Source organism: Monodon monoceros, unplaced genomic scaffold (genome assembly GCF_005190385.1).
Source record: "Monodon monoceros isolate NGI ecotype Baffin Bay Population unplaced genomic scaffold, NGI_Narwhal_1 Super_Scaffold_1, whole genome shotgun sequence".
Lineage (NCBI taxonomy): Eukaryota > Metazoa > Chordata > Mammalia > Artiodactyla > Monodontidae > Monodon > Monodon monoceros.
Window position 1 is genome coordinate 16,810,938 of NW_021703765.1, and position 26,980 is coordinate 16,837,917.

General features: G+C 45.7%; 1 protein-coding gene across 1 annotated transcript in view; it reads right to left on the bottom strand.

Moving 5' to 3' along the window:
- The window catches only part of ST8SIA3 (ST8 alpha-N-acetyl-neuraminide alpha-2,8-sialyltransferase 3), a 38,367-nt gene extending 12,108 nt beyond the window's left edge, over positions 1–26,259 (bottom strand). The window contains 1 exon segment of the mRNA XM_029217679.1: positions 26,151–26,259. Within this exon segment, the coding sequence (XP_029073512.1) occupies positions 26,151–26,259 (109 nt within the window).
- Between the last annotated feature and the right edge of the window lie 721 nt (positions 26,260–26,980).

Consider the following 26,980-nt stretch of genomic DNA (forward strand, 5'->3'; position numbering starts at 1 on the left):
TTGGAAGGGCAAGTGACCCCTCCAGACGACAGTCCACTGGGAAACTCCCAAAGAGCAGTTTCCCAGTGGACTGTCCCCAAGCCACATGTGATGGAGTTCTTTCTGTACACTGTTGCCTGACTCCTTCATTTCTACTAGGTCTAACAGTGGCCACAGAGGAAAGATCTTGGGGTCCTCTGGATTTCTACCTCCTATTTCCCCACAGAAGATAAATACTTTATGAGTTCAGAGGTGGGAAAAGCCATTGTGGTCAAAGAGAGCTTCATGAAAGCTCTCAGATGGAACTGAAACTAGAAAGATACATGGAAGTTTCCAGAGATGGAGATGGTAACAGGGGCAAGGCAGTCAGGGACAACGAGGCTGAAAAAAGATGCAGAGGCAGAAGAGAGAAAGGCGTGTTGGGGCCAGTGAATAAATAAGCCCCCTTGGAGTCAGGTGAAAACAGCCAACATGTATAGAGCACTTCTTAAGTGCCAGGTGCTTCTTATACATTTTCTGTAATCTTTGCACCAATCTGGTGAGGAAGGTATAATTCTCCTCACTTTATAGCTGAAGAAACTGATGTTAAGGATTTGCTCAAGGTGAAACCTCTTGACTTTAAAGCCCACCCTTTCTACTGCTGCATACTGCTTGTAAGCAGGTCCAGAGACAGACAGCTGGGAATATGTGCAGGCCTGGGAAGTTTGAAAGCATCATCCTTTGACAGTAAGAACCAGTTAATGCTACTACCATTGAAGACGATGATGATTTCGTCATCTCACTTTTATTGCACACCTGCTGTGTGTTGGGTATTATACTAGGCATTTGACATAACTAATCTCATTCAATCTCCGGTCCATCCCTCTGATGGTATAATGACTGCCGCCATTTCAAGAATGAGAAACTGAGGTTCAAAGAAGTTAAGCAACTTGCCAAGGTCACACAGCTACTGACTTTAATGTGTCCACTGGTATTCCAGGGCCAAGAGGAAGTGGGCTTTAAACCTCCTCCCTTGGTCATTGTGTCTCAGGGCTACTGAGGAAGAGGATGCATACTAGCCTCTTTAAAAAAGCCATTTAATCACAAGGGTTGGGGGGGGCGGTGCGTGGCAACAAGGAAAAGACCACAGTGATACATCTGAAAGGCAGTGGCCTGCTCTGTGGCTGGGAGAAAACTGAGTAGGGCTGGAGCCTCGGCACAGGGGTGGGGGGGTGCCCAGCCATCCCGTGGGGACAGCCAGGAGACAGCATCTTATTTTCATTGTATACTTTAGTGCCAGCACAGCACCCAACACAGCTGATGCCCAGTGTGGAAAGAAGGCAAGGAGCTTCTCTGCTCTATAGCATACCTGAGGCGCAGGTTAGGGAGAAGGTCAGTTTCCAGTACTGATTGTAGGGAAAGATCATTCACCTTGAATGGGATGCGCGAGTTGGCTTGCTTACTGAAGAGAACACGTTCAATTAAATACAAAATGTAAAGCACAGGAGGGATGCACTGAACAGTGAAACGCCCTCCTACCCTTATCTCCCTAGAGACAGCTGCTGTTACCATCCAGAGATGCTCTGTGCATTCATAGGCATTTGAGTATGTATTAATTTTTATTTTATTCTTTTTAATATATATATTTTAAAATTTATTCATTTATCTATCTATCTATCGTTGGCTGCGTTGGGTCTTCATTGCGGTGTGCGGGTTTCTCATTGCGGTGGCTCCTCTTATTGCGGAGCATGGGCTCTAGGCGCACGGGCTTCAGTAGTTGTGGCTCGCAGGCTCAGCAGTTGTGGCTCGTGGGCTCTAGAGCTCAGGCTCAATAGTTGTGGCACATGGGCTTAGTTGCTCTGCAGCATGTGGACTCTTCCTGGACCAGGGATCAAACTCGTGTCCCCTGCATTGGCAGGCGGATTCTTAACCACTGTGGCACCAGGGAAGTCCCCTGAATTAATTTCTAAAACATAAATGCTGAGACCAGTTTGAAATGATTTTTGTTTCAAGGTTTTTATCTGTATCTTTTACAAAAGACATTTTGCATAAAATTTTAACACTTCAGATGTTTGCAATGATTACATTTTCCAGAAGCTGAGGAGTTACTCATTTTGTACCTACAGACTTCTCATAAAGCTCAGTGAAGCATCTCTATGTGAAAGGAATACAAGAACTTCAAATAGCCTTTTCTTCAATGAATAAATAAAATATATTTGGAAAGCCGTCTTAAGGCTTTTTGCGGTCCAATCCCTAGGAAATCGTTGGGAAGAGCTATTATGTTCAATTGTGTTAATCTCCTGGGTCCTTGTATAGAATTTCGACTTTTCAAATGTTTGCAGCGATTACTTTTTCTAGAAGCTAAGGTATTATACTTGGAGAAGCTACTGCTTCTTGAAAAATAATCTTACAGTTAAGCTTTAAGCTATTCTTATGTCTATTGTGTCTCTTTATCGCACTGACTGTGGGTACAGGAAATCATCCATGGTGAGAGCAGCCACAGTGACATTTCCTAGGTACCATCAGGGGAGGTGTTTTTTTAAAAAAATCTCATTTTAGCCTTCATCTTGAGTTTTGGGGCAGTGTTTTGTTCCTTGTGCTTCTGAAACTGTAATTGTCAACAACATATCTTTGAGAGCAGGGGGAAAAACACTTTTGTTTGTATATTATTATAACAAAAAGCGACAAAACTTCCATGTAATTTTAAAAAAAAATGCACTACCACGTGCTGATTTATCGATGAGTACAGCTTCCACAGAGGAAATGGTAGGAATTGTTGAAGGATGGACTGCTAAGTATCCCCCCCCCCGGTCTGTGGACCCCCCTCTCCCGATTATAAGCACATGCCTCTAGCTGAGATTTCTCATATTGTGTTCACAGGAAATTCACAGGAATAAGTGGTCACTGGACTTCCCAATATTGAAAAACTCAGTCTCAGTAGGGCAGTGGGGAGACTGAGCTACATCATGTTATATACTATGGACCTCCACGTTCTGTGTCATGTTCACAATAATGCTATATGATAGTATTTTATTCCTTGCTGTAGATAAGGGAAAAAGAGACTAAGGGGGATTAAATTACTTGGCCAAGTTCACAGCAGCTATTTTAAAAATGGGATTTTAATATAGGACTGAATGACTGCATAGTTACTCCTCTTTTCACCAATCCTCGTTGCCTTCCATGCCAGAAGCTTAGGGTCTATACACTGGGGCATGAAAGATGCTTCCTCAAAGTGAATATTTCTCATTTAAAAAGGAGTCAAGGATATAGTATCCACCTTGGCTTCTGTATCCCTTTCTCCTCATGGTCAGCTTTTTACAAGGATGGTTGAACATGAGGAAAGTGGCTTCTCAATGGATGAGATGATCAATGTAAACTTGGGAAGAATCCTTTATATCTTTATTTCAAAATTCTATTTTACTTGGTAGTTTGACATGCAAAGACTCTAAGTCCTGTTGGAGGTGGTGTAAGATGAGGGAGTGTCTAGCTTTTGGTGTCTGTACTTGTGTTTGGAGGAGGGCAATTTTGATGTAAGCCTTTTTTGCAGGTAGAAGAGGTTGGGTGGAGACTTGCAGGCAGATGGAGAATGTAATTACCACCTTCTCCCTAACAGCAACCCGAGTAGAAGGAGCCAGGGCAGGCTCAGAGGCGAGAGGGAGGTAACTGATCTTCCCCAGCATCTCTCGGATGCCTACACCTGTTACCTGACACCTGGCTGAATTCCCATGGAGGAGCTTTATTCTTGCTCTGAGTTCAAGCTGCTCATTAGAAAAAAGAAACTCAACCATTATGTATGCCATGTCCTTCACAAAGAATTGTATTGATTTTGTATTTTTCCCAAAGGAAAATGTCCAACCAAAGTGAGTAGAGAGCATGTTGTAATGCTATTTTTCTCCTCTGTGATCATCTAGGATTACAGAAAGCCTCCCAATTGGACCTTAGTCACCATCAACAGGTACCACTGCTCACCTGGGGACAGGTGCTACCTCAAGGGCAATCGGACTCCAAGGTGGTTACTGCATTCTGCTGGTTTTGGCTTAGACTTTGGACAATCTTTCCCCATCTTCCGGAGGAATTAGGCTTTTCTGACCCTGCAGCATTGTCTGCACTCCCAGATGTCCCCCAGTCTGTTCTCTGCCTTCCCCATTCTCTGTGACAATTAGGACTGACAACTCAATGGGGACCTTGTAACATCAAATTTTTAATCTTTACAGCAATATCCTTCAACTCTTTAGTTTTATGTTGGATGGCTGTGCATTTAGCAATTTTAGGTAGGATTTGCAGAACTGTGGAAACTTCATCTATCATAGATCTGGTGTAAGACTAGCTGTGAAAAAGTGAGGGTTGCAGACAGCATTAGACCTTTAGATAGTGGCTGTGAGCACTTATCAAAGGATGCTCTCTTTGTGAGCTCAGAGTGGAAAGGGATTCTGGTTCCACGTAGGTCATTACAATTGATAATCGCGATCTTTGGGGCAAAAAACTGACAACCATATAAATCTTACATTTTTACAGCACTTCAATCTTTTTTCAAAGTACTCTCACATCTATTATCCCATCTTGACCTCCCCAGGAAACTGTGAGTTGGGCACAGCAAGTATTTCTATCCTGATTTCATAGATAAGACACAAGGAGGTTAAATCCCACAGCAAGGCAGAAGGAGACTGAGACTAAACATCCATGTCTGATGTTAAGGCTGCTAGTCTCTCCACTACAAAAACCCTCTCCTTCTCTATTCTCTGCAGTCTAGCCTCTACGGTTGAAATCACTTTATTTAGAGCAGTGTTTCTCAACTCGCCCTGCACATTTAGGTCACCTGAGCAACCATTAATACCAATGCCCAGACCACATCCCAAACCAGCTGCTAATGCAACTGGATCTTGGCAGTAGCTCCCAGGCATCTGTATGTTTTAAGGTGCCTCAGGTGATTCTGATGCACAGTGAGGACCAAAAACCATTGCTAGAAGCTGACCAGTGGCAACGCTCCTGTCAAATTCAGTGGCTTTTCCTTCACTATTAGCCGGGAGCCAATGGATGTTAATTTCTTCTTTAAACTCACTCCTCCTTCCATAAATGACATTCTCTCGGTTCCCTGTTCTTCTCTGAGGGCGCCCTCCCAGTCTTATTTCTTCTTCACCATCTCTATTTTGTCTTCCCAAATTACATGACTTCAACCTCTCTCTTTTCTCTGCATGGTCACACAGGATACAGGGAACAGTGTGAGGGTTTGTGCAAAGGGTCACTTATTTTCAAGGGCTTAAACATTAGGAAGCAAGCCGAACAAGAGCAGAGGCCTCATTCTGATCACTGCTGCAGCTCTAGAACCTAGGACAGTTCTAGAACCTAGGATAGACACATGCCCAATAACTGGATGATCATCTACTTGACTGAGTCTCGTATCTGTGTATACAGTCCTGACCTGCATTCCAGTCTCGTCCCTCTAATGCCATCCCTCTTGGATGTGCCATCTTCTTAAACCTAACTTGTTCGAAACTGAACACGTCATCTTCTTTCCTCCTACAAACTAGTTCTTTTAAATGTTTCCCAACCATTTCGTCACTCCCAAGGGCCTCATCCTTTTCATCCTGTAAATCAGCCTTGAATCTTCTTCCTCCTTTACCTAGGCTTACATCATGATCACCCCATTTGGCTGACACTGCCCTGCCCGCAGCTCTGGTAGGGAAGCAGTTCGAGGCTGTGCTCTGTGCACTAACTGGAGCAGAAGTGGGTCCACCCATCCACTGGCTGGTTGCCCCTACGGTGACCAAGGAGAAAGGCTCTCAGTTCCCTTGGAACGTGGAGGGAGAACATGGGGAACATTGACTGGAAGAGACTGAGGAACTACCAGAGTGACTTTGGCAGCCAACTTGCATGGACACTGAATGGCTTTCTAGGTTTGGTTCTATGTCCTGTGAATCCTTCATAGACATTCCATTTTCTTAAGATCTGCTGGCATGAACTTCTGTTCTGCTAATACCCATAATCAATTATATCAGTGTTAGTGATAGTATTTCTTCCTTTGAAAATTGTATATTGTTTTCAATTTGCCTCTTCCTTTCTTTTTGTACCACCTAACCAAATTCCTAACCATCTCCTACCTGAACCAGGTAATCACTTTCTAGCAGGTGTACTTGAACCTTCTTGTCTCCTTCAACTCATCTTACTTGCTGTCGCTTCTGCCTAGACTTCCTACTTCAGTGTAAACACATGGGGAGCTTATGCTTGTCCCTTTGGAAATCTTTCTCAAGATTAAGGAGAACGAACAGTCCAGGGATTGAGTAAAAGAACGGGTCTGGAATCAGCCTGCCCGGACTTGAATCCAGAGGCCAGTTAACTAACTTGGTGACCTGGGAAAAGCTATTTAACTTCTCCACGCCTCAGTCTCCTCACTCAAATGAGAAAGAGTGATATATATGTCATAGGGCTATTGAAGGGATTAAATGAGTTAATTATGTAACGCACCAAGCTCTGTGCTGGGCATACAGTAAATATCAAGATATCTTGGCTTTGTTATTGGCATCTCCTCTGAGAAAGCATCCCCAGTTTCCTGTTCATTCCCCACTCTCTACCAAAGAGTTAGAATTAGGCACTTGTTTTCTCTGTTCTCATCAATGATATATTTTCCCATTATTTTATAGGCTAGCAATCTTTTGCATTCTGCGTTTCACAATGGTCATTACATTGAAATTTGGCTAACTATGCACCTTCTACCTAATACCTCAGAATGGCGTGAGATTCTTGGCTGGTACCTGGAATAGGCACTTTGGCAAACTCCCCAACCCTCATCTCCTGCTCAAGAACAATTCTCGATGAGTCTAATCTCACTATGGTGATTTCATTCTCTTGCCACATTTGGCTTTGCTCTGGCCAATAGGACATGAAAGGAAGTGTCTGGGAGAGTTTCTGAGAAAGATTACCTCTGTTTTAAAATGAGACCTGAGGGAAAAGCAGTCACTCTTCTTCCCCTGGACATTGTCATGTTTGTCATGAGGTTTGGAATGGTGGCAGCCACCTTGTGACCATGAGGGGAGATAGCTGAGGACAAATCTAACACTGGGGATGATAAGGTAGAAAGTCAGAAGGAACCGGGTCCTTGAGGATATTGCAAGGAATTGATTTAACTGATCTTGCAGCTTCCCTTTACCAGGACCTCTAGCTATATGTGAAAATAAATCTTCTTTACTGTTTAAATCAGTTGAGTCTGGGCTTAATTTGACCAAAGGCATCTTAACTGACATAATGCCATGCCACATTGTTTAAACTCTGATGTTTATTTTTTTTAAAAAAATATGGTCCCTCCTCTGATGTCCCTGGGACCTCCTAAAGAGAGACTTTTGAAGTCTTAAAGAGAGGCAGTAGTGCTAGCTGAGGCCAGTGTTTCATTACCCATGGGAGGAGATGAAGGAAAGACTGAAAGAGAGAAAGGAAAATAAAGGGGCGTGGGGAGAAGAGAGTGAAGTGGCTCTGCACAGCTCCCTGCCCCCACCCAACCTATGTGAAGGACAGAAGCTCCCCAAAGTTTCTTTCTTTTTTTTTTTTTTGTAGTACGCGGGCCTCTCACTGTTGTGGCCTCTCCCGTTGCAGAGCACAGGCTCCGGACACGCAGGCTCAGCGGCCATGACTCACGGGCCCAGCCGCTCCGCGGCATGTGGGATCTTCCTGGACCGGGGCACGAACCTGTGTCCCCTGCATCGGCAGGCGGACTCTCAACCACTGCGCCACCAGGGAAGCCCCCCAAAGTTTCTTATAAGGACCCCCAGGGGCATAGCCCAACACCTCCCCTACATGTGGACTCAGCTCTTCCTTTCTGGCTAGCCAGCTCTTGTCAGTAACCTGCCAAAATAACATGAAGCGTCAGGTTAATTTCCCCCTTACTTTCACTTAAAGAATTTTATGCTCCTAATACATTCCTCCAAAGCATCTTTGAGCTCATCTGAATAGCAGGCCTTTACCCACTCTTTATGTAATGAGAACATACTCTGTGCCCAAGTTCCATGCTCTGGGGATCTAGTGGCGAACGACACGCACAAGGTCCCACTCTCATGGTGCTAATACTGTGGGAGCATATGGTGCTAAGTGCGATGTAGAAACTGTAAGAGGAGATGTGATCAAGGGTGTGAGTTTAAGCTGATGCCTAGAGTAGAGCAAAGAGCCAGCCAGGCGTTCCAGGAATAAGGAACAGCAAGTGCCACGGGCCAGGGGTCGGACTTAGCTTGGCTTGTTTGCGGAACGGAAAGGGTGGTGTGGTTGGGAGCGTGGTGAGGGTGAGGTTGGCACCAGATCCGTAGGCCCCTGTAGCATGTGGAGTTGGACTTTATCCTGGGTGCAGGGGGAAGCCCTTGGGTGGTCTTAGCAGTGGAGCAGCAGGATTAGATGTGTCATTTTGGAAGCCATTCCTGATACCACGTGAGGAATAGTTAACAACACAGGGACAGGGGTTGAAGCAGGGAGAACGGTTGGGAGCCCAGCACAGTGGTCCAGAGGAGAAGAGGATGGTTGATGAGAGGACTGGGGTCCCTGTGTTCACAGGGCTTATTGTCTGGTTGGTGACATAGATAAACAAACTGGACATTCTGATAGAGCACGTGCTGCAATAGGAAAGCTTACAACCCGGCATCCTGTTGTTCCTCTATTACGCCTCCCGGTTCTGTGGGGACCTGGTTTGTAGGGGACCTAGTTTGGCAAGAGGCCCAGGGGCTGAGCAACTGGAAAGCAAGTTTCTCCTTCTAGTAGGGAGGGAAAGAACTCAGCTTCATCAAGCATGTGTGAGGCACATTTTGTGCTTTTTGATGTGCACATGCCTTGACTTTCAAGTGAGATTTTAGGTCTTTTGCAGTAAGTGATGCTTTTTACTTTTTGTAACCTAAGTGGAAGCTGGTATGTGTTAACCGTTCAATAAATACTAGTCAGTGTTTGTCAGTGATTCCTGCACTCAGTCGAGAGATGATAAGAGAGTCTGGACCTTCCTAGAAAAGGAACTCAGTCAAGGTCCCAGGAGGAAACAGTAGATAAAACCAAACGAGGCATTTGAAGAGAGTTTAATAAAGGTGTGGGCAGGGATTAGGGAGACCAGTAAGGGATGGTGAAGCATCACAGGGCTAACGGCCGTGGGGAGCTCTTACTCCCCTCCTGAAGGGCAGGAGAGCAAGGGGCCACCAGAATCCAGGGAGGGTGGGTGATGAGGAAGCCAGCCTGCAGGAGCCGTGGCCTCCAGTGACCAACTCATGGCAAACAACTGCCTGACTTCATGCTGTGCCCAGTCTCTGGTCTCCAGCTGGGGTCTTGCCTTAGCTGAACCTAAAGCCAGAAGGCAAGTGAACCCACAGATGCAGTCCAGATCCAGGCCCGCATCCCTGGGCACGAAGCAGAGTGGATCAGAGTGGAGAGCGGCTGTGGAGGTGCAGACAGAAGACAGCTGACACAGGAAACTTGCCCCTTACCACCTCCCTTCCTTTTGTAGCACCGACTTTAGAACGGCAGGGACTGTGTTTCGTTAGAATCAGAGTAAAGCCGTCATCCCCATCGTCATCATCATCGTCATTCCCATTTACACAAAAAGGAACCTGAACAGTTCAAGGTAATGCGATGCATCGGGACAGAGCGAGGATAACATCGGAAGCCTTGGGACTCCTGGTTCAGAACTTCCCACCATCGCACCCAGCATCTCCCCAGCCATCCTGCTCTTGTCGCCACGTGGATGTCTCATCGTCTTCTTCACAGTTACCCCACCTCGTGCCTGGCAGGTCACCACAGAGTCCCCCGAGTCTGCACACCAGGGAGCTATTTGCGATTTCGTCTTTGTACCACAGGCAGCATCACTCTAGGCCCCTGGAAACTGGGAGCCCAGGAGCCGCACCAGGTCCTAATGAAATTCCAAGGCAAGGACGGTAATGACCAAGGAGCTACCTGATCGGAATGGTCTCTCCTCTCAGCAAGCGGGACACGGTGTTCTGTGGCCGTGCCCGCTGCCGGCCAAGGCTGCCTTCCAGGAGAGACTCCTCCCGGGCATGTGCAGGGGGTCGGCCTCAGTGGGCGTGGCTCCATTGGTTTTGAGGTGAAGGGGCTGTTTTCTAGGCTTTCATCCTAAGAACTGTAAAATGGAGACAACGTGGGACTTCACTCAACCCTGTCTGTTAGAAATAGTGACAATTCTTGAATTAAGAATTAAGAGCACTTAGGAGAGTGGCCTAGTAATGACAAATGACAGGCTAATATTTATTGCGTTGATTATGCCAGGCACTATTCTGAGCACTTTTTCATGTGTCATCTAACTGAAGCTTTTCAACTTTATGCCGGAGGTATGGGCATTATTTGGGTGGTCCATCTGTATTTCCCGGGTCCTTTCATCTGCTCCACTCCTGTGGTTGCCTGGCACACCTTCTCCTCTCTCCCTAAGCCTCTGCACCACCTTCCTCATTCTCGCTCTCACCTGATGACTTCTCTGAGAAACTAAAAGCAACCACAGCAGAGCTTCCGCACCTGCATATCCTCTACCACCGTGTTGCGTCAACACGATACCATCTACCCTCCCTCTCATCCATTCCCCTGGATGAGCTGCAGCCCTGGAACTTGTGCACTAGACTGTCCCTGGCCTCGCCTACTCCAGGGCAGTGGTTCAGCCCTGCTCCTCTCCTGCATCATCAAAATGTTGCTCTCTGCTTGTTCCCTCCCAGCAGCCTGCCAACACACTTTAATTTCTCCTACTTTAAAAAATTCGTTTCTTCACAGATGTAGAGAACAAACGTATGGACCCCAAGGGGGGAAAGTGGCTGGTGGGTGGTGGTGGTGGTGGGATGAATTGGGAGATTGGGGTTGACATGTATACACTAACATGTACAAAATGGATAATTAATAAGAACCTGCTGTATAAAAAAATAAATAAAATTCAAAAATTAAATAAAAGTAAAAAAGAAAATTCGTCTCTTGACTCCATTTACTCGTCCAGCTGCCACCCCAATTTTCTGTCCTCTTTTTTTTATTATACATTTATTTATTTTTATTTATTTTTGGCTGCTTGGGTCTTCGTAGCTGCGCAGTCTTTCTCTAGTTGTGGCGAGTGGGGGCTACTCTTTGTTTTGGTGCGCGGGCTTCTTACTGCGGTGGCTTCTTTTGTTGCAGAGCGTGTGCTCTAGGCACGCGGGCTTCAGTAGTTGTGGCACGCAGGCTCAGCAGTTGTGGCTCGCGGGCTCTAGAGCGCAGGCTCAGTAGTTGTGGCGCATGGGCTTAGCTGCTCCGCGGCATGTGGGATCTTCCCGGCCCAGGGCTCGAACACGTGTCCGCTGCGTTGGCAGGCAGATTCTTAACCACTGCGCCACCAGGGAGGCCCTTCTGTCCTCCTTTATAGCAAGACTCCTTCAAAAGAGTTGTCTATCCTTTTCTTAGAAAACTTCATTGAGGAATAATTGACAAGTATAATTGTATATATTTAAGGTACACAACGTGACGATTTGACATACATATACGCTTGGAATGATTGCCAAGATCAAGATAATTGATATACCTATCAGCTTACATAGTTAACATAGTCAGCCTCCTCCCCCCTCTCTTTGTGGTGAGAATGCTTCAGATGTACTCTCAGCATCTCTCACGTATACAATACCTTACACTTAACAGTGGTGTTGTATGCTTGAAAAAATTATATGCTTTGATGTCTCCAATTCTCCCCAGAACCCACTCTAATCAGGCTTTCCTATTGCTAAATCGAATGGTCCATCTTTAGTCCTAAGCTTACTGGGCCATTATCATCATTTGACACGGACGATCACTCCCTGCTTGGAACACTTTTGTCTCTGGATTCTGGGACTTCATGCTCCTGTGAGTTTTCCTCCTGCCTCACTGATTTTTCTTTCTCGGTTCTTTGCTGGATTCTCCTCATCGTCCTAATCTCTCAACTGCGGGGAACCCCAGAACTCAGAACTCAGACTACTAACTTGTATCTACACTCATTCCCTGGATGGACTAAACCGGTCTCATGACCTTAAATACCTACATGTGCTGACAATGTTCAAATTTACGTTTCCAGCCTGCACCTCCTCCTATATTCCTGGCTTATTTCTCCTCCGTAACACTCATCACCATCTACATATTTTACTTATTTGTTTATTTTCCCACAGTCACATGTAAACTCTGGGAGGGAAGGGATAATTTTTTAGAACTTTGTATTATGAAACATTTCAATTATACAATAAATCCCTTATATCCATCATCCAGCTACGATAATCACCAACTCCTGCTGAATCTTGTATCATTTACACCATCCCTCCAACCCCACTGGATTAATTTGAGGCAAATTATAGCCATCATACCATTTAATCTATAAATACTTCCATATGTATCTCTAAGATATAAGAACACATAAAATACAACTATAGCAATTCCTTAATACTGTTGAATATCCAGTCAGTGTTCAAATTTCTCTAATAGTCTCAAATGATTTTTTAAATTGTGGTAAAAATATACATTACATTTTAATAATTTTGAAGTGTGCAGCCTGGTGGTATTAAGTACATTTACATTGTGCAACCATCACCCTCATCCATCTCCAGAACTTTGTCATCATTCCCATCTGAAACTCTGTACCCATTAAACACATAAGTGACTTTTTATAGTGTGTTTGTTTGTATCAGAACATGTAAGATCCATAGATTGCATGTGATTATTTCTTTTAAGTTCATAGGTTCCCCCTCCCTCTTTCTCACCCCTCTCCCTTGGTAATTTTTGTTGAAGAAACTGGGTGGTTTGTCTTGGATCTTGCTGGTTATATTCCCATCATGTCATTTAACATGTTCCTCTGTCCCCTGTATTTCTTGCAAGCTGGGAGTTAGACCCAGAGGCTTCTTCAGATTCAGGTTTGGTCTTCGGCTGTTTGCCAGCAGTACTTCATTGGTGCTCTGTGTCAGGAGTCACGTGGTGTCCGGTTATCTCTTTTGTGGGGTGTGAGCGGCCATTGATGATCATGCCCAGATTTATGGACTCAGTGGGCGTTGTAAGATGGTGATATTTTATCATTTCTTTTCTTTACTTTCCAGAACATTCCTGTAGAGTGAAACATCCCTGCATCAACTGTTTTTTTTTTTTTTTTTTTGCGGTACGTGGGCCTCTCACTGTTGTGGCCTCTCCCGTTGCGGAGCACAGGCTCCGGACGCGCAGGCTCAGCGGCCATAGCTCACGGGCCCAGCCGCTCCGCAGCACGTGGGATCCTCCCGGACCGGGGCACGAACCCGTGTCCCCTGCATCAGCAGGCAGACTGTCAACCACTGCGCCACCAGGGAAGTCCCCCGCATCAACTCTTGAGTTACCTTGAGATACAGCTCATTTAGGAAAGTTGAATTAAATGCTTGATTTTTTTCAGTTTTCAGAATAATACATCTAGCATCATCATAATGTGGCCATTTAGAAATACCCATGAGTATGAACTGATGGAGTTTTACAAATGTGATGCGTTTCAATCCATTGCCAGCGTTAGTCTTATTGATGCTGTTCCTCAGCTAGCGGAAGCCCCTTCAGTTTGGGTCCCAAGATCTTTTGACAGGACTTTGGATGGCTGCCTTGTTTTCTGGGGTGACAAGATGATCCAGGTTCATCTTATACATATTCTGACCTGGGATCTTTATCTGTTTTGTCCATTGCTGTATCCTCAGCATTGTTGTATGTGCCAGAATAGTGTCTGGTGCATAGCAGGTGCAAAATGAATACTTGTTGGATGAATGCATCCATCCCCATTTAATAAGGAAGCAGGCTGAGATAGTTGGGGCTTGTTCACAGGCGTGCAGCCAGCGCATGGGAGAGCAGGGTTTGGACTGAGGGAGTCTGCTTTCTGACTCTGTGTTCTTAACTGCAACACAGATGGTCACTCACTGGGCCTTAAGATGGGCCAGAATGAAAATACAAATTGGTCAGGAAGGTGTGGCACACATTCATGAATGGTCAGTCCAGAGGGGCTCCTGTTTCCGTGGGCATCCCCCAGCACTGTTCTCTACAGGGACCTCACATTCACTGTGCACCGAAGTGGACACTGATACGTGTGATTTTCTTTGCATTTCGCAGCAACCCTGAGAGCTATAGTATCTGAATTTAACAGACGAGATAGCCGTGGCTCAGGGGGTGAAGTGGCTTTCTCTGGGTCACACAGCCAGAAGGTGGAAAAGCCAGCACTGGAGTCCAGGCCTGATTCAAAGTGGCGGCATGTTCTTCCTGTGCTTTCCTGCTTCCAGCAGACTTTGGGACAGGATATTCATTAGGGCCGCCCCTTAAGGCATATCTTATTAAATGTTTGGAGACATTTAGCCCCTCTGCTGGGAGTCTTATTTCCCCCTATCCCACATGTCAGTGTCCTGCCCATCCTTCAGAGACTGGCTCAGACCCCAGGACCCCTCCGCTCTTCTGTCATCGCCCTGTGGTCCATCACTTCTCTTGCTTCCTGGCTGCTCCAAATCTGAGTTCTGTGTAGCGGAGGGCAGTGGAGATGGAGTGCTCCGGAGAGCAGACTCTGTGCTCGGGCTGGCCCACCGTACCCAGCACAGGGCCAGTGCAGAGCGGTCACTTAGGCACTTGGAATTGTTGTAGAACATGTAGCTGGTCCTTCGAGTTGAGGGCGATAGTTAATCCTCTCATCTCTTCTTCCCACTCTCAGACACATTCATCCAGGTGACAAAGACATTCCCGTCTGAGATTAATGGCTGAACAGAAGCACAGCACCTCAAACAAAATTTAAAGAACAAAAGAGTAACAGACAACGAGGTTGCTTGTAGCTGTGGCCTCCAACCTGGACTGTACCAGAGAATTGACTGGAGAAAGAAACATTAGATCTTTTATTTGTATTTAATTTTCAACTCATCCTTCAAAGATGCCTATTTTTGAATACGCTTTATATACAAATATATAGGTACCATTGTATATAATTTATACGTTTTTAGATACACATATATTAAGAGTGCATCTAACATATTTACTAACAGAGATGAATGATCAAAAATCTTTGGAGACCACTGATTTTTGGAAATTCCTGGCTGAAACCATCAGGAAAATTCCAGGCTGTCCCTCCTGGAGTAGAGGGGGAAGGAAACATTATTCTAAGGCATCAGTGCTTTGAGCAAATGTTTTTGCAAAATATGCCAATAGTTGATTTTTCCCAAGGGCCCAAATAGCTGGGTTGGCTTCTCTCCGGAGAGGTGGGTCAGCTTCTGCCTGGACCAACATTAGTGGGAGGTGCCAGCCCTTCCCCACCGGAACTGAACACCTTGGTGCCCCTGGTGAGACAACCCGCACAGGTATCGGGGCTGCTGGCTGCCTGCCGCGCGGTTTTGCTACCACACCTCTCCCAGCAGCATCCCAGTTCGTAAGTTGTTCTTTTGTTGCTCTGCTCAACCCTCTGCCCCACCCTACCCCATTTTTCATCTCTCCAGCTGCCCTAGGTGTTCTCTTTGGCCAGATTTATCTACATACAAATGTTGGGGGGAGGGGTCTGGCCAGGGTGTCCTGATCCAACATTGTCCCCTGGGCACTGAATTTTGGGAGGTGGTGTCAGAAATGCCCCCTCCTCACTGGTGCTGGGAAGTAGGGTTCTGTGGGTCTAAGGACAGCAACAGGGCGTCCTTTAGAACTAAGGGTGTGTGTGTGTCTGGGTTGAAGGAACTGCCAAGGCTGTGAGCCTGAGAGACGACCAAGTATAAATGCAGGAGTGACAACTGGGGACTAGAAGCAGGCGCTGAGAGCCAGCACAGAGGGTGGGGGGAGGAGTCCTGAGGGACCCCCTGCTTCGCTGACTGAGCTATGTGTACCCTCCGTGGGAGGTGTCGTATGTGCTGGGGGTACTTAAAGCACAAGAGAAATGCATTTTCCTGGGGTACCAATTTTACTTGAAGAATGAGGGAAAGATTTTTACACTAAAATAAATATGGAAAGAGTATGGAATAAAATACAAAAAGCACATGCATTTTAAAGGTGAAAACAGATTTTTCCTGCAGATCTTTTTATGCCTCTTCCCAGACCCCAGAGGATTTGCCTCCCTGGCATCTGCTTGTGGGAAGCACTGCACCAGAACATCTGCCCGTGGGTCTGTTTGGTGTGAAGGGCCAGAGGCGGAGACAGGCCGTCTTCTGCCCCAGGATGTGAACTCGAGAGGAGCTGCCCTGGGCTCCCACACAGCAGCCCAGGCCGTGAGCAGAGCAGAGCAGAGGGTCAGTCTTTGCCAGGGAAACCCGATCCCACCCAGGCGTGTGGTTTCAGTCTCACCTCTCTGCAAGCAGCTCTTGCTTCTTGGTGTCACTTGGCCAGGGAGCTGGAACTAGGGAGAAGTTTCCACTGTGTCAGAGCCAGGGCCTTTTCTAGGGGAGGGAAGAGTTCTTTCTAGACAGAGTCAGCGCTGCTCATTGGGCTGTAGAATCACTGAAGGTCAGAGCAGTGAGGACCTGATAAATCCTCTGCCTAACGCCATTGTCACGTAGGAGCCTCCTGGAGCCCAGGGAAGCAGTTGGCTGGTTAGTGGCAGAGGCAGATTCACAATAACATCTTTCTTTTCAATTAAAACAATGTAAATTGTATTGTGATAAGAACACTTAATATGAGACCTATCCTCTTAACAAAGTTTTAAGTGTACGAACACAGTATTGCTATCTTTAGGCACAATATTGTACGGTAGATCTCTAGAACTTATTAATCTGGCATGACCGAAATTTTATGCTCATGGGTTAGCAACTCCCCGGTTGTCTCTCCCTCCAGCCTCTGGCAACCAGCATTCCTTTCTTTGTTTCAATGAGTTTGACTATTTTAGGTACCTCATATACGTGGAATCATATAGTATCTGTCCTTCTGTAACTGGCTTATTTCACTTAGCATAATGTCCTCAAAGTTCATCCATGTTGTCACTTATTACAGGATTTCCTTCTTTTTAAAGGCTGAACAGTATTCCATTGAATATACATGCCCCAGTTTCTTTATTCATTTGTTGATGGACAGTTAGGCTGTTTCTATATCTTGACATCGTGAATAGCACTGCTATGGACATGGGAGTGCTAATATCTCTTTGAGATCCTGATTTCAATTCTTTTGGATGCATACCCAGAAGTGGGATTGCTGGATTGTATGGGAGTTTTATTTTTAATTTGGGGGGAACCTCCATGCAGTTTTTCATAGTGGCTACACAATTTTGCATTCCCACCCGCACTGCACAAGGGTTTTAATCTCTCTGTATCCTCCACAGCGCTTTTTGTCTTTTTTTTTTTGATAATAGCCATCCTAACAGATGTGAGTGATATCTTCCTGTGGTTTTTATTTACATTTCTGTGATGATTAGTGACATTGAACATCTTTTCATATACCTGTTGTCCATTTGTGTGCCTTTTTTGGAGAAATGTCTGTTCGGGCCCTTAGCCCACTTTTAAATCAAGTTATTAGGTTTTTTTTGCTGTTGAGTTATAGGAGTTCTTTATATATTCCAGAAATTAACTCTTTCTCAGATATATGGTTTGCAAACATTTTCTCCCGTTCTGCATGTTGCCTTTCCACTCTTTTGATTATTTCCTTTGCTGTGCAAAAGTTTTTCAGTTAGATGTAATCCCACTTGTCTATTTTTGCTTTTGTTGCTTGTGCCCTTTGTGTCATATCCATGAATTTATTGTTAAGATTAATGTCGTGAAGATCGTCCCCTATATTTTTTTATAGGAGTTTTGTAGTTTCACATCTTACATTTAAGTCTTTAATCTATTTTGAGTTGAGTTTTGTGTATGGTATTAGATAAGGGTCCAATTTCATTATTTTCCATGTGGATATCCAGATATCCCAACATCATTTGTTGAAGAGACTATCTTTTCCCATTGTGTATTCTTGGCATCGTCATTCCAGGGCTGTTTGCACTTCTCCAAGGCCTTTCATTTGAGAGTAATTAAAGGGTCCATCTGCTCCAACAAGGCAGTGGTCAGAATTTCCTAGAAGAGTCTTTGCTAGAGATTTATCATAACGAAAAGTGACTCATAGAAAAATATATGCACACGGATCTTTATAGCAATGTTATGGAAAAAGTAAAATAGAGACAAGTCAAAAGGCAGATTGGTTTTATCCATTATGTAACAACCTTGCAATGTAATAATTTATGTCATTTAAAATATTCTTGGGGAAGAATATGGACCGGCTTAGGGCGTCAGTGACAAATACAGGGTCAGTGGAAACAGTGATGTGATCCTCTGGATGCTGGACTGTGGGGTGGTTTCTACTTTCTTTAGAATTTTCTGTACTTTTCAAGTTTTCTGCAATGAACACGAATTATATTACTTTCAAATTATTTTACCTTTTAAAATAAAAGGGAAATGTCTCTTTGACTATAGTTACTCCTTAATGAAAGTTGCCAATGTGTTCTATAATTTCTGAGTTCATTGGGTAGCCCACATCTTACCTCTAGTTTGATTTTTCTTTTTGCTGAAAAACACCTGTTAAGTGATTTATGCAGAGAAGGAGCGTGGGTGGTAAAAACGTATTATTCATTTTTTGTACACTTAGTATGTGTTTATCTTGCCCTTACTCTTTCATGGTCACTTAGCAGAGTGCATCTTTTTTGTTACATTTTCCTTCAGCACTTTGAGAGATATTGTCCTGCTGTCTTATGGCATCCATTGCTGCTGTTGAAAAGATTGAGGTCAGTTTAGTGAGTGTATTTTTGTAGGTAATCTCTCTCTCTCTCTTTCTACCTTCATCTCTCTCTTACAGCTTTTACGATTTTGTCTTTAATATCCTATAGTTTCACTATGCTGTGTCTAAGTGGAGATTTCTCTTTGTTTATTCTGCTTGGCAGTTGATATATACTCTCAATTTGAGGATTCATCATCTCTCACCAATTCCTAGCCATGTCTTCTTTGGATATTGCCTTGCCATCGGTTCCTCAGTTCCCTTCTTCTAGAAGTTTGAGCACATGTATACTTGAGTCTTTCAATTTATTCTCTAAGTTTCCTAACTATTTAAAAAATTGTTTAATTGAGGTAAAATTTATATACAGAGAAATGCATAGACATTAAGTGTACAATTTGATAAATGTATGCACCTGTATAACCACAACCCCCATCAGGGCTTGGAACATTTCCATCACCAAGAACATTCCCTTATGCCTCCATCAAGAAATTCCCACCTCTCATAGACGCTTGTTCTGATTTTTTCCACCATGTATTAGTTTTCCTGTTCTTGAACTTTTTATAAATGGAATCATGCAGAATACAGTTTTTGTGTGTGGCTTCTTTCACTCAAAATATTTTTGAGATTCAATCATGTTGTATGTACCAGTAGCTCATTCTTATTTATTTATCTATCTATTTATTTTAGTCAGAATAATACTTCATCATAGAAAAATACCAGAATTTGATAAATCTATTTTCTTGCATCATCTGGGGAGAATGGGGTCCATTCTATTGAGTACTTTTTTCCTTGAATATTAGTCATGTAAAATCAGGAAAAAAGCTATTGAAGTCAACACTGTGTCACTTCCACCTCTCATTTCCTCACTCTCTACCCCCTGTTAGTACCTAATGTTCTTCTCTTACCCAGCTCTTGAGTGTCTCCGCTGATCTCCCCTGTCACCTAGCTGGGGAGAAATATGATTGCATCATTCACTCATATGAAATATTGGGGAATGTGGTAGATAGAATAATGCCTCTCCCCAAATGTCCATATCTTAATCTTCAGACCCTTTGAATCTGTTACTTTATATGGCAGAAATAACTTTGCAGATATAATTCATTTAAGGATTTTGAGATGGGAAGATTATCCTGGATTATGGGGTGGGCCCAATGAAATGACAGGAGTCCTCATAAGAGGGAAGTTAGATGGTCAAAGGCAGAGAAGGAGACAAAGGAAGCAGAGTCAGAAAAGGCGATGTGATGATGGAAGCAGAGAGACAGAGACAGAGGCAGAGACAGAGAGACAGAAAGAGACAGAGACAGAGATTGGAAGATGCTACGATGCAGTTTTCAAAATGGAGGAAGATGGCCATGAGTCAAGGAATGCAGGCAGCTCTAGAAGCTAAAAATAGCAAGGAACAAATCCTTTCCTAGAGCCCTCAGAAAGAAGGCAGCCCTGCTGACCCACTTTAGACTTCTGACCTCTAGAACTGTGAGAATAAGTTTGTGTGGTTTTAAGCCATATGTTTTTGGTAATTTGTTACAGCAGCAAGAGGAAACCGGTACAGGGACAGAAGGTTTGACCTCCCTAGAAATGTTTGAAATCTAAAGAGACCCAAAGGAGAAGAGTATTACTTAATTCAAATGAATGACTCTGTAATGGTGGGTTTCAGCCACACTGGTGGCCGCCATACCTTACCTACAAGGCCTGCGTCTGGGATGTTCTTCACACGTTGTAATGCCTACACCTCCTTCATCAATGCCATTGCTTTGGAATATGGCTTTATTTCTCTAAGAAGGCTCCTTCCTTAATGCTATTGAGCTGGGAGGGTCCTAGCACTGGGGTAGGTTTTAATTTATTAGCATCCAGACAGATACAGTGAAGGGAACGGGCTGTGAAACTATGAGAGGTTCTCAGCCTAGAGGCTAGAGGCCTTGTGGGGCCCTGGACACCTCAGAGGGGATGCCAGGTTGGTGGAAGGAGGCACCCAAGTCCTCAGCTTCATCCGTTGAGGTCTCGCCCTTCAGCCCTACAGGCCTAGCGAGGTCACATAACTCCTCTAACAAAGCGTACAGAGGAATGAGTTGCAGGAAGAAACAAAGGTGATTTTGCTTCCAATTCTTCTGAGACAGCAATATGTCAGCAGCCCCCAGAGAGGCTGAAAGTAAATGAATCAGTGCTAGAAAGTGAAGGATACCATCCGTGCTGAATGGTGAAAAGGACTCCTGAACAGTATCTTCATTGATTTTTTCTATAATTGACACAGCATCTTGGTTTGCCTTCGGGCTTCAGGAGGAGAAAACGGGGAGCCTGTGTACACAGCTTCCTTGGGTTGGAATTTAATAAAAAAAATTCCCCTGAATGAGCTTCCTTCCCTCCATCATTTCTCTTTCTCTTTCTCTTTGTATCTTCTCTCTACTCTTCCCTTCTTTCTGCTTTCTTCCTTCATTTCTCCTTCCCTTTCCAACCCCCTTCTTGCCAGTTAGCCTCTGCCCCGACCCCCACATTTCCTTTTGTACAAATAAGCGTTTCGACAATAGGTACCACAGTACGAGTAACCTATTTTTGCTGGATGTGACATGGAGGACCTTAGGAGAAAAAAAATAGCACATTCCATCTTTTGTCCGCTTAAATCTCATTGGGTCAGAAGCTCATTTTCTTCTGGAAAAATATCTCTCTCAAACATTGCCATATCTGAGCACTGCCCCCTGGGGTAGGATGCAGGGAGAAGTACCTGGGCTCCCTTCAGGGCTCCCAGGGGTCCACTCACAGGAGATGAAAGGATCATCTCCCAGCTGATGGGGCAGGCTCCCCACCCACCACCCAGGCCTCGGTGGGCAGAACCTTGTTCCTGGCTCTGTTACTGGTTATGGATTTTACAAATAGGAAGAGCAGAGGTCAGCCAGATAATTTTCAGGAGAGCTTTCTGAAATGAGTCCCTCCGTAGGGCAAGTCTGGCTCCTAAGCCAGAGGGAAGAGCTGTCAGCAGATTTATCAGCAGCCACCGGGAAGATCCAGGGAAACAGGATCGGGTGCTGGGGAAGGCAGATCATCTGATACCCTCTCTCTGTACCAGACATGCTTGCCTGAGTGTGCTCAGAGGAATGGGAGAGCATTTCAGACATTGTAGCATAAAGATATTCCATCAGGCACCAAACTAGTCTTGGCCCAGAAGAGGTTCAAAAATTATTTAACACGGCTTCCCTGGTGGCGCAGTGGTTGAGAGTCCGCCTGCCGATGCGGGGGATGCGGGTTCATGCCCCAGTCCGGGAAGATCCCACATGCCACGGAGCGACTAGGCCTGTGAGCCATGGCCGCTGAGCCTGCGCGTCCGGAGTCTGTGCTCCGCAACGGGAGAGGCCACAACAGTGAGAGGCTCGTGTACTGCAAAAAAAAAAAAAAAAAAAAGTTATTTAACAAAAAGTAAAAATGAACCTGAGGGTTTGTTGTTGCTTTTAAGAGTTGACTACAAATTCGCCTTTGTGAACCATGTTCACTCATGCAACAAATATTTATAAAGTTCCTGCTAAGTGCCAGGCACTGTGCTTCATGTTGTGAGCACAATGGTCAGCAAGAAATCAGAACATCCTCTTTTACAAGAAAATATAAAACTTCCAGTATGCTGGGTGCTATAGAGGAGAGATGGTGGTGGTCACAGGAAGGATAACAGGGGGGACTGACTTGGTCAGGGAGGTCAGGAAACAGCTCCCTGAGGAAGTGGTGACTCGGTGCTGGGAGCAAAAATCTGCAGGAAGAGCAGGAATTAATCAGGGGAAGGGAGTGGAGTGTGTCCAGGAAAAAAAAGGAAGGCATGTGGGAAGGCCGTGAGGCACGGTGGTTTCTAGGAATGGGAAGAAGCCCCACCTGGCTGACCAGTGCTGAAGGTGGAAAAATGGTAAGAAACAGAGTTGGAGATTCAGACCAGGGCCCAGGCTGCGGTAAGGATTTCTTTGGTCTTTATCTCAAAAGCATTTGGAGCCCTTGTTAACAGCTTTAATGTGTGTGTGTGTGCGTGCGTGTGCGTGTGCATGTGCATGTGCGTATGTGTGTGTGTGTGTGTGTGTGAAAGAGAGAGAGACAGAGAGACAGAGAGAGGGGGTATCATGAGATCTCAGTGGTATTGGCTGGGACTAGGGTGGTGGTGGAGAGGAGTGGATGGAGTCCATACACATAGATATTTTTAAGGGAAAATTGGCTGTATTTGGTGATAAGCTGGATGAGAAAGGTGAGCGAGAGGAAAGAGTTAATGAATTCTGGGTTTCTGGCCTGAGCAACCATGTGGACGGATGGATGGCGGTGCCATTGGAAGATGCAGAGATCCACGGAGAAGGAGTGGATTCAGGATGGGCATGCATTTGGTATTAATCCTGTTGGGTTTGAGGTGCCTTTGAAAAATCGAAATGGAGAGGTCAGGTTAACGTCCCCACGTTCTCCATGGTTCTTCATGACACTGACAGAGCTACCGCCATACGCAGTTTCATCTGAGCCGCCATAATATGCAAGTGGGCAGAGCAAGGATTATCATCCTCACCCTTCGGCTCAGAAAGGTGAAGTTGTTTGCCTGAGGTCACGCAGCTAGAAATTTGTAGAACTGGGGTCAGTTTAATTCTTTAGACCCCAGTGTGGGTCCCCTCCCACCTTACAACGCTGCTTTCTAGTCCCGCCACGTGAGTAACGACGGGCTTCCCGGCACTGTGGCAAACTGCTGGGAGAAGATGTTTTGGCAGATGGGTCTTCTGCCAGGTGGCCCCGTAGACTGCCTACAAATGAGGCTGATGCCACAGGACACCCTAAGTGCTAGTGGTAGAAACTGATGGTGTCAAACTGCTATCACAGAATGTTTAGTGTGTAGTCAGGGTTCGAGGTCAAAAGTCACATTCAAGGTTCAAAATTCAACTAAGAGGACTAACATTTATTGTTGACTCATTTATTCTTCACGACCGCTCTGTGGTGTGGTGGAGGTGGGTGTCATGATCCCCGTTTTACGGACAAGTAAACTGAGAGACCTTTATATAAGTTACATGTCCAAGGTGGCTCAGCTGGAAAGCGGTCAAGCTGGGACCAAAACTCAGGTCGGTCTGATGGCCAGTCCGTGCTCCTGGAATGAAGCCTCACTGATTCCTCATGGAATGGAATTACCCATTTAATGATTTGAATCATGAAAAGACTGTTAGGAAAAAAAGTAGCATTGAACATGATTCTAATGTGAACGGTCTGTTGCTTTATGTTATTTTTCCTTGAATACCAAGGGTCACCTCTGTGGTTGTGTGGAATACTAATGACCATTTTTGCCTGATCTTATATAAAAAAATCAAGCTCCAAATAAAGCAATAAAACAATTCTTATGGTGCTGTCTTAACAAGGAGAAATTGGGCTATTCTACTCCCTTTTTCCTTCCTAGCAGCCTGCTTTGAGCTTGGTGCTTCCCTAGGATTTACTAGGGAAGGGTTAGAAGTGGAAAGATTTAAAAGTGGCTTAAGGAACCAGAAGCAGGACAGATATCAGGCACCCACTTCGAGTGGGGGTAAAGTTTCCCCAGCCTCTTCTGCCTTCCTCTTGGGACTTCCTCTGCCCTTTCCTCTTACCTGAGTGTGTCCCCAGTACCCCCTCCTCCAAGATGTGGAGAGTGTCTTATATCAGTGAGTTGCCACCCCAGCTACACATTAGAATTGTGTGGAGGACTTTAAAAATATATATATATATATATATATATATATATATGATGGGCACATCCCAGACCAATGAATTCAGAGCCTTTGGCATTGGGGTGGATGATTCTAATGTCTCACCAGGGCTGAGAACCACTGCCCAAACGTTTGTGCCCAAAAACCTTCTTGGGATTTTGGGGAAGAGCTAGTTAGGAGGTGGGCATAGGAAGAGGAGCTAGTGAAGGCGACTGAGGCTAAGTTTCCGAGAGGTAGAAGGGGATGTAGGTGTGACCGATGATGGAGGAGGGTGTGCCAAGGTCAGGGGTGGTCAGTGATGTCTCAGGAGAGAGACGGAGAGAGCGAGGGAGACTGGGGAGGAGGGAGCGCTGGTTCCAACCCTTAGGAGTTCAACTGGAGTCATCGTAAGGGTGTGATGGGGGGATGGAAGCCTGCGTGAAGTGACACGGTATCAGGAGCCAAGAAAGCAGGAATGGGGAGGATTTGTTTCTCTTTCAAGCAAGTTGGTGGCAGAAGGAGAAAATTCTTGAAGCAGTAGCATGCTGTGGACAAGGTGAAGGAACTCTTTCTATTAAAATGGAGCACTTGAGCATGTTTATGCGCTGAAGTCAGCACCAGCTAGGAGGGAAAAATGTGAAAGTGATGGACAAAGCTTCTTCGACCTTCCTAGGCCAGGATCTGGTTTATTTTCAATCTTGTTACTTGTCTGTGCCTCAGTTTCCATATCTGTGAAATGGGGATAATAACAATAGCTGCTTCAAAGGGCTGTGGAGAGCAGAGTGCGCCTGGCACATAGTTAGCAGGATACGACACGTGCTTGTTGTCATCCCTCCCCCTCTCCCCCCACCTTCTCCACCATGCTCTTCTGTCTGCTCTTCTGTCCCAGGCCACATCCACCTGGGAGCATGGCGTGGGAAAGTGATGGTGGATGGGTGGCCTGGATGGGTGGTCTGGACGTGCTGCAGAGCACAGGAGGACAATTTAGCTGCCCTGCCTCTAACTCTGGCTTTTTGATGATTTCCTTTAACAGTCTTTAGTAGCCTTGCTAATTTTGTCACAAAAATCTATACTTGGTCCTTGTGGCATATGGTGCAATGACAAAACTCTCAGTGTAGCAAAGTGAGGGGGAAGGCTCACCGCCACGACTTTTCATTAAAAAAGGTGTTTTAAATGTGGTTAATGACACCCCTAGTCCTTGTCTGGCTGTCAGTTCCCGAGTCTGTCCCTGAGTGTGGGGCTGTGGAAAGACCTCAGGGCTGGGCAATAGATGACCTGGTCACAGCCCTTGCCTACCAGCAAGCAGCTGTGTGACCTCCGGCTAGTGGCTTCACGTCTCTGGGTCCATGTGACTTCCTGTAAGGCCACTGGATCTCTGTTCCAATGGCTGACCCCCATTTCTTGACCTTCCGGGGCTACTGCCCACTGCTGCCACCCACCCTGGGATCAGGGGCTTCACATCTGTCCACCGAGGCTGCTCAGCAAGGCCAGTGTTGGCCATGAGAGGAAGCCGTGAGGAAAGGCAGGATGGGGATTTAAGGGGATTATAGAAGGCCCGGCAGCATCCCCAGTGGACCCCCTTCTCATCAGGGAAATCCATCATTGGTACTTGATTCCTTTTGTGTCAAAGCCAAGGTCTGAGGGAACGAGGCATCCTATTTCAAGTCCTTCCCATCTCAGCAGGGATAAACGTCAGGTGCTTTCCCGAGAGCACCAGGGCCTTGAGGGGAAGGTCTGCTGCGTGGAGAGGGTGTCTGATCACAGAGAGGGGAGAAGGGGCAAAGGACTCTCAGCTCACAGTTGGTGGGGCCAGGGGAGCGTCACGTCTGTCACCTGTGCTGACTGTAACTGTCTTTCATTATCATCTGAGTAGTGTCTCCAGTGCTTCAGAGCTGGACAGACTGGGTTTGCGGTCCTGGAACAACTTACGAGCTGAATGACCTTGTACTGCTTCATAAATGCTGCTCTGTGCTTTGGCGTCCATATCCACAGCCTCCCTCATAGTGACAATGACAAACACCTGGGTGGCACTCGCCATGGACTGGGGTCTGTTCAGTCCTCACAACCCCATTGTGTTTCAGCTTGGTTACTATCCTCAATTTACAGACCAGGAGACTGAAGCTCAGAGAGGTCACAAGACTTACGGCAAGTCACACAGAGAATCACCGTCCGGGCTGGGATGCACACCCCGGCAGGCTGGCTCTGGCCTGTGCACTTGGCTGTTAGGCTTGTTGCCCCCTAAAATCCTGGCATTGATCTTGCGCCGTCTTCCTCTACCACCCGCTTCCCCTCCACGTTGCTGACATTCACCAACCCTGCACACATCCCCTTGTTCTTGAAGCCCTTACCTCCTGCTGGCCATCACCCTAGCCGATCTTCCTGCCATAATTCTTGGTAGAGGATCCTTTCTACCTTAGCCCACCTGCTCCTTGACCTCTCCACTTCCAATCCATCTCACCCCACCCTACCATCCTCCCAAGTCATACCCTTGACTGTCATTACCAGTCACCAGTCCCTCGTCTCCAGTCATCTTACTCTGTGACCTCACATCTCATCTACTCATTTCACTCCGTCTGTTCCCCAAATCTAAGAAGTAACCCTGACTCAGACTCTGCAGTTGACTGAGCCTCTCCCATCCTCTCTCTGGCCCTCATCTCCTCCCATCATGGCCGCACTCCCTCCTTACCCACCTTCAGTTCTGTGGCCCCATAATTATATTTACACCCTTACGTATGTGCTCCCCTTGCTAGCTTCTCTCT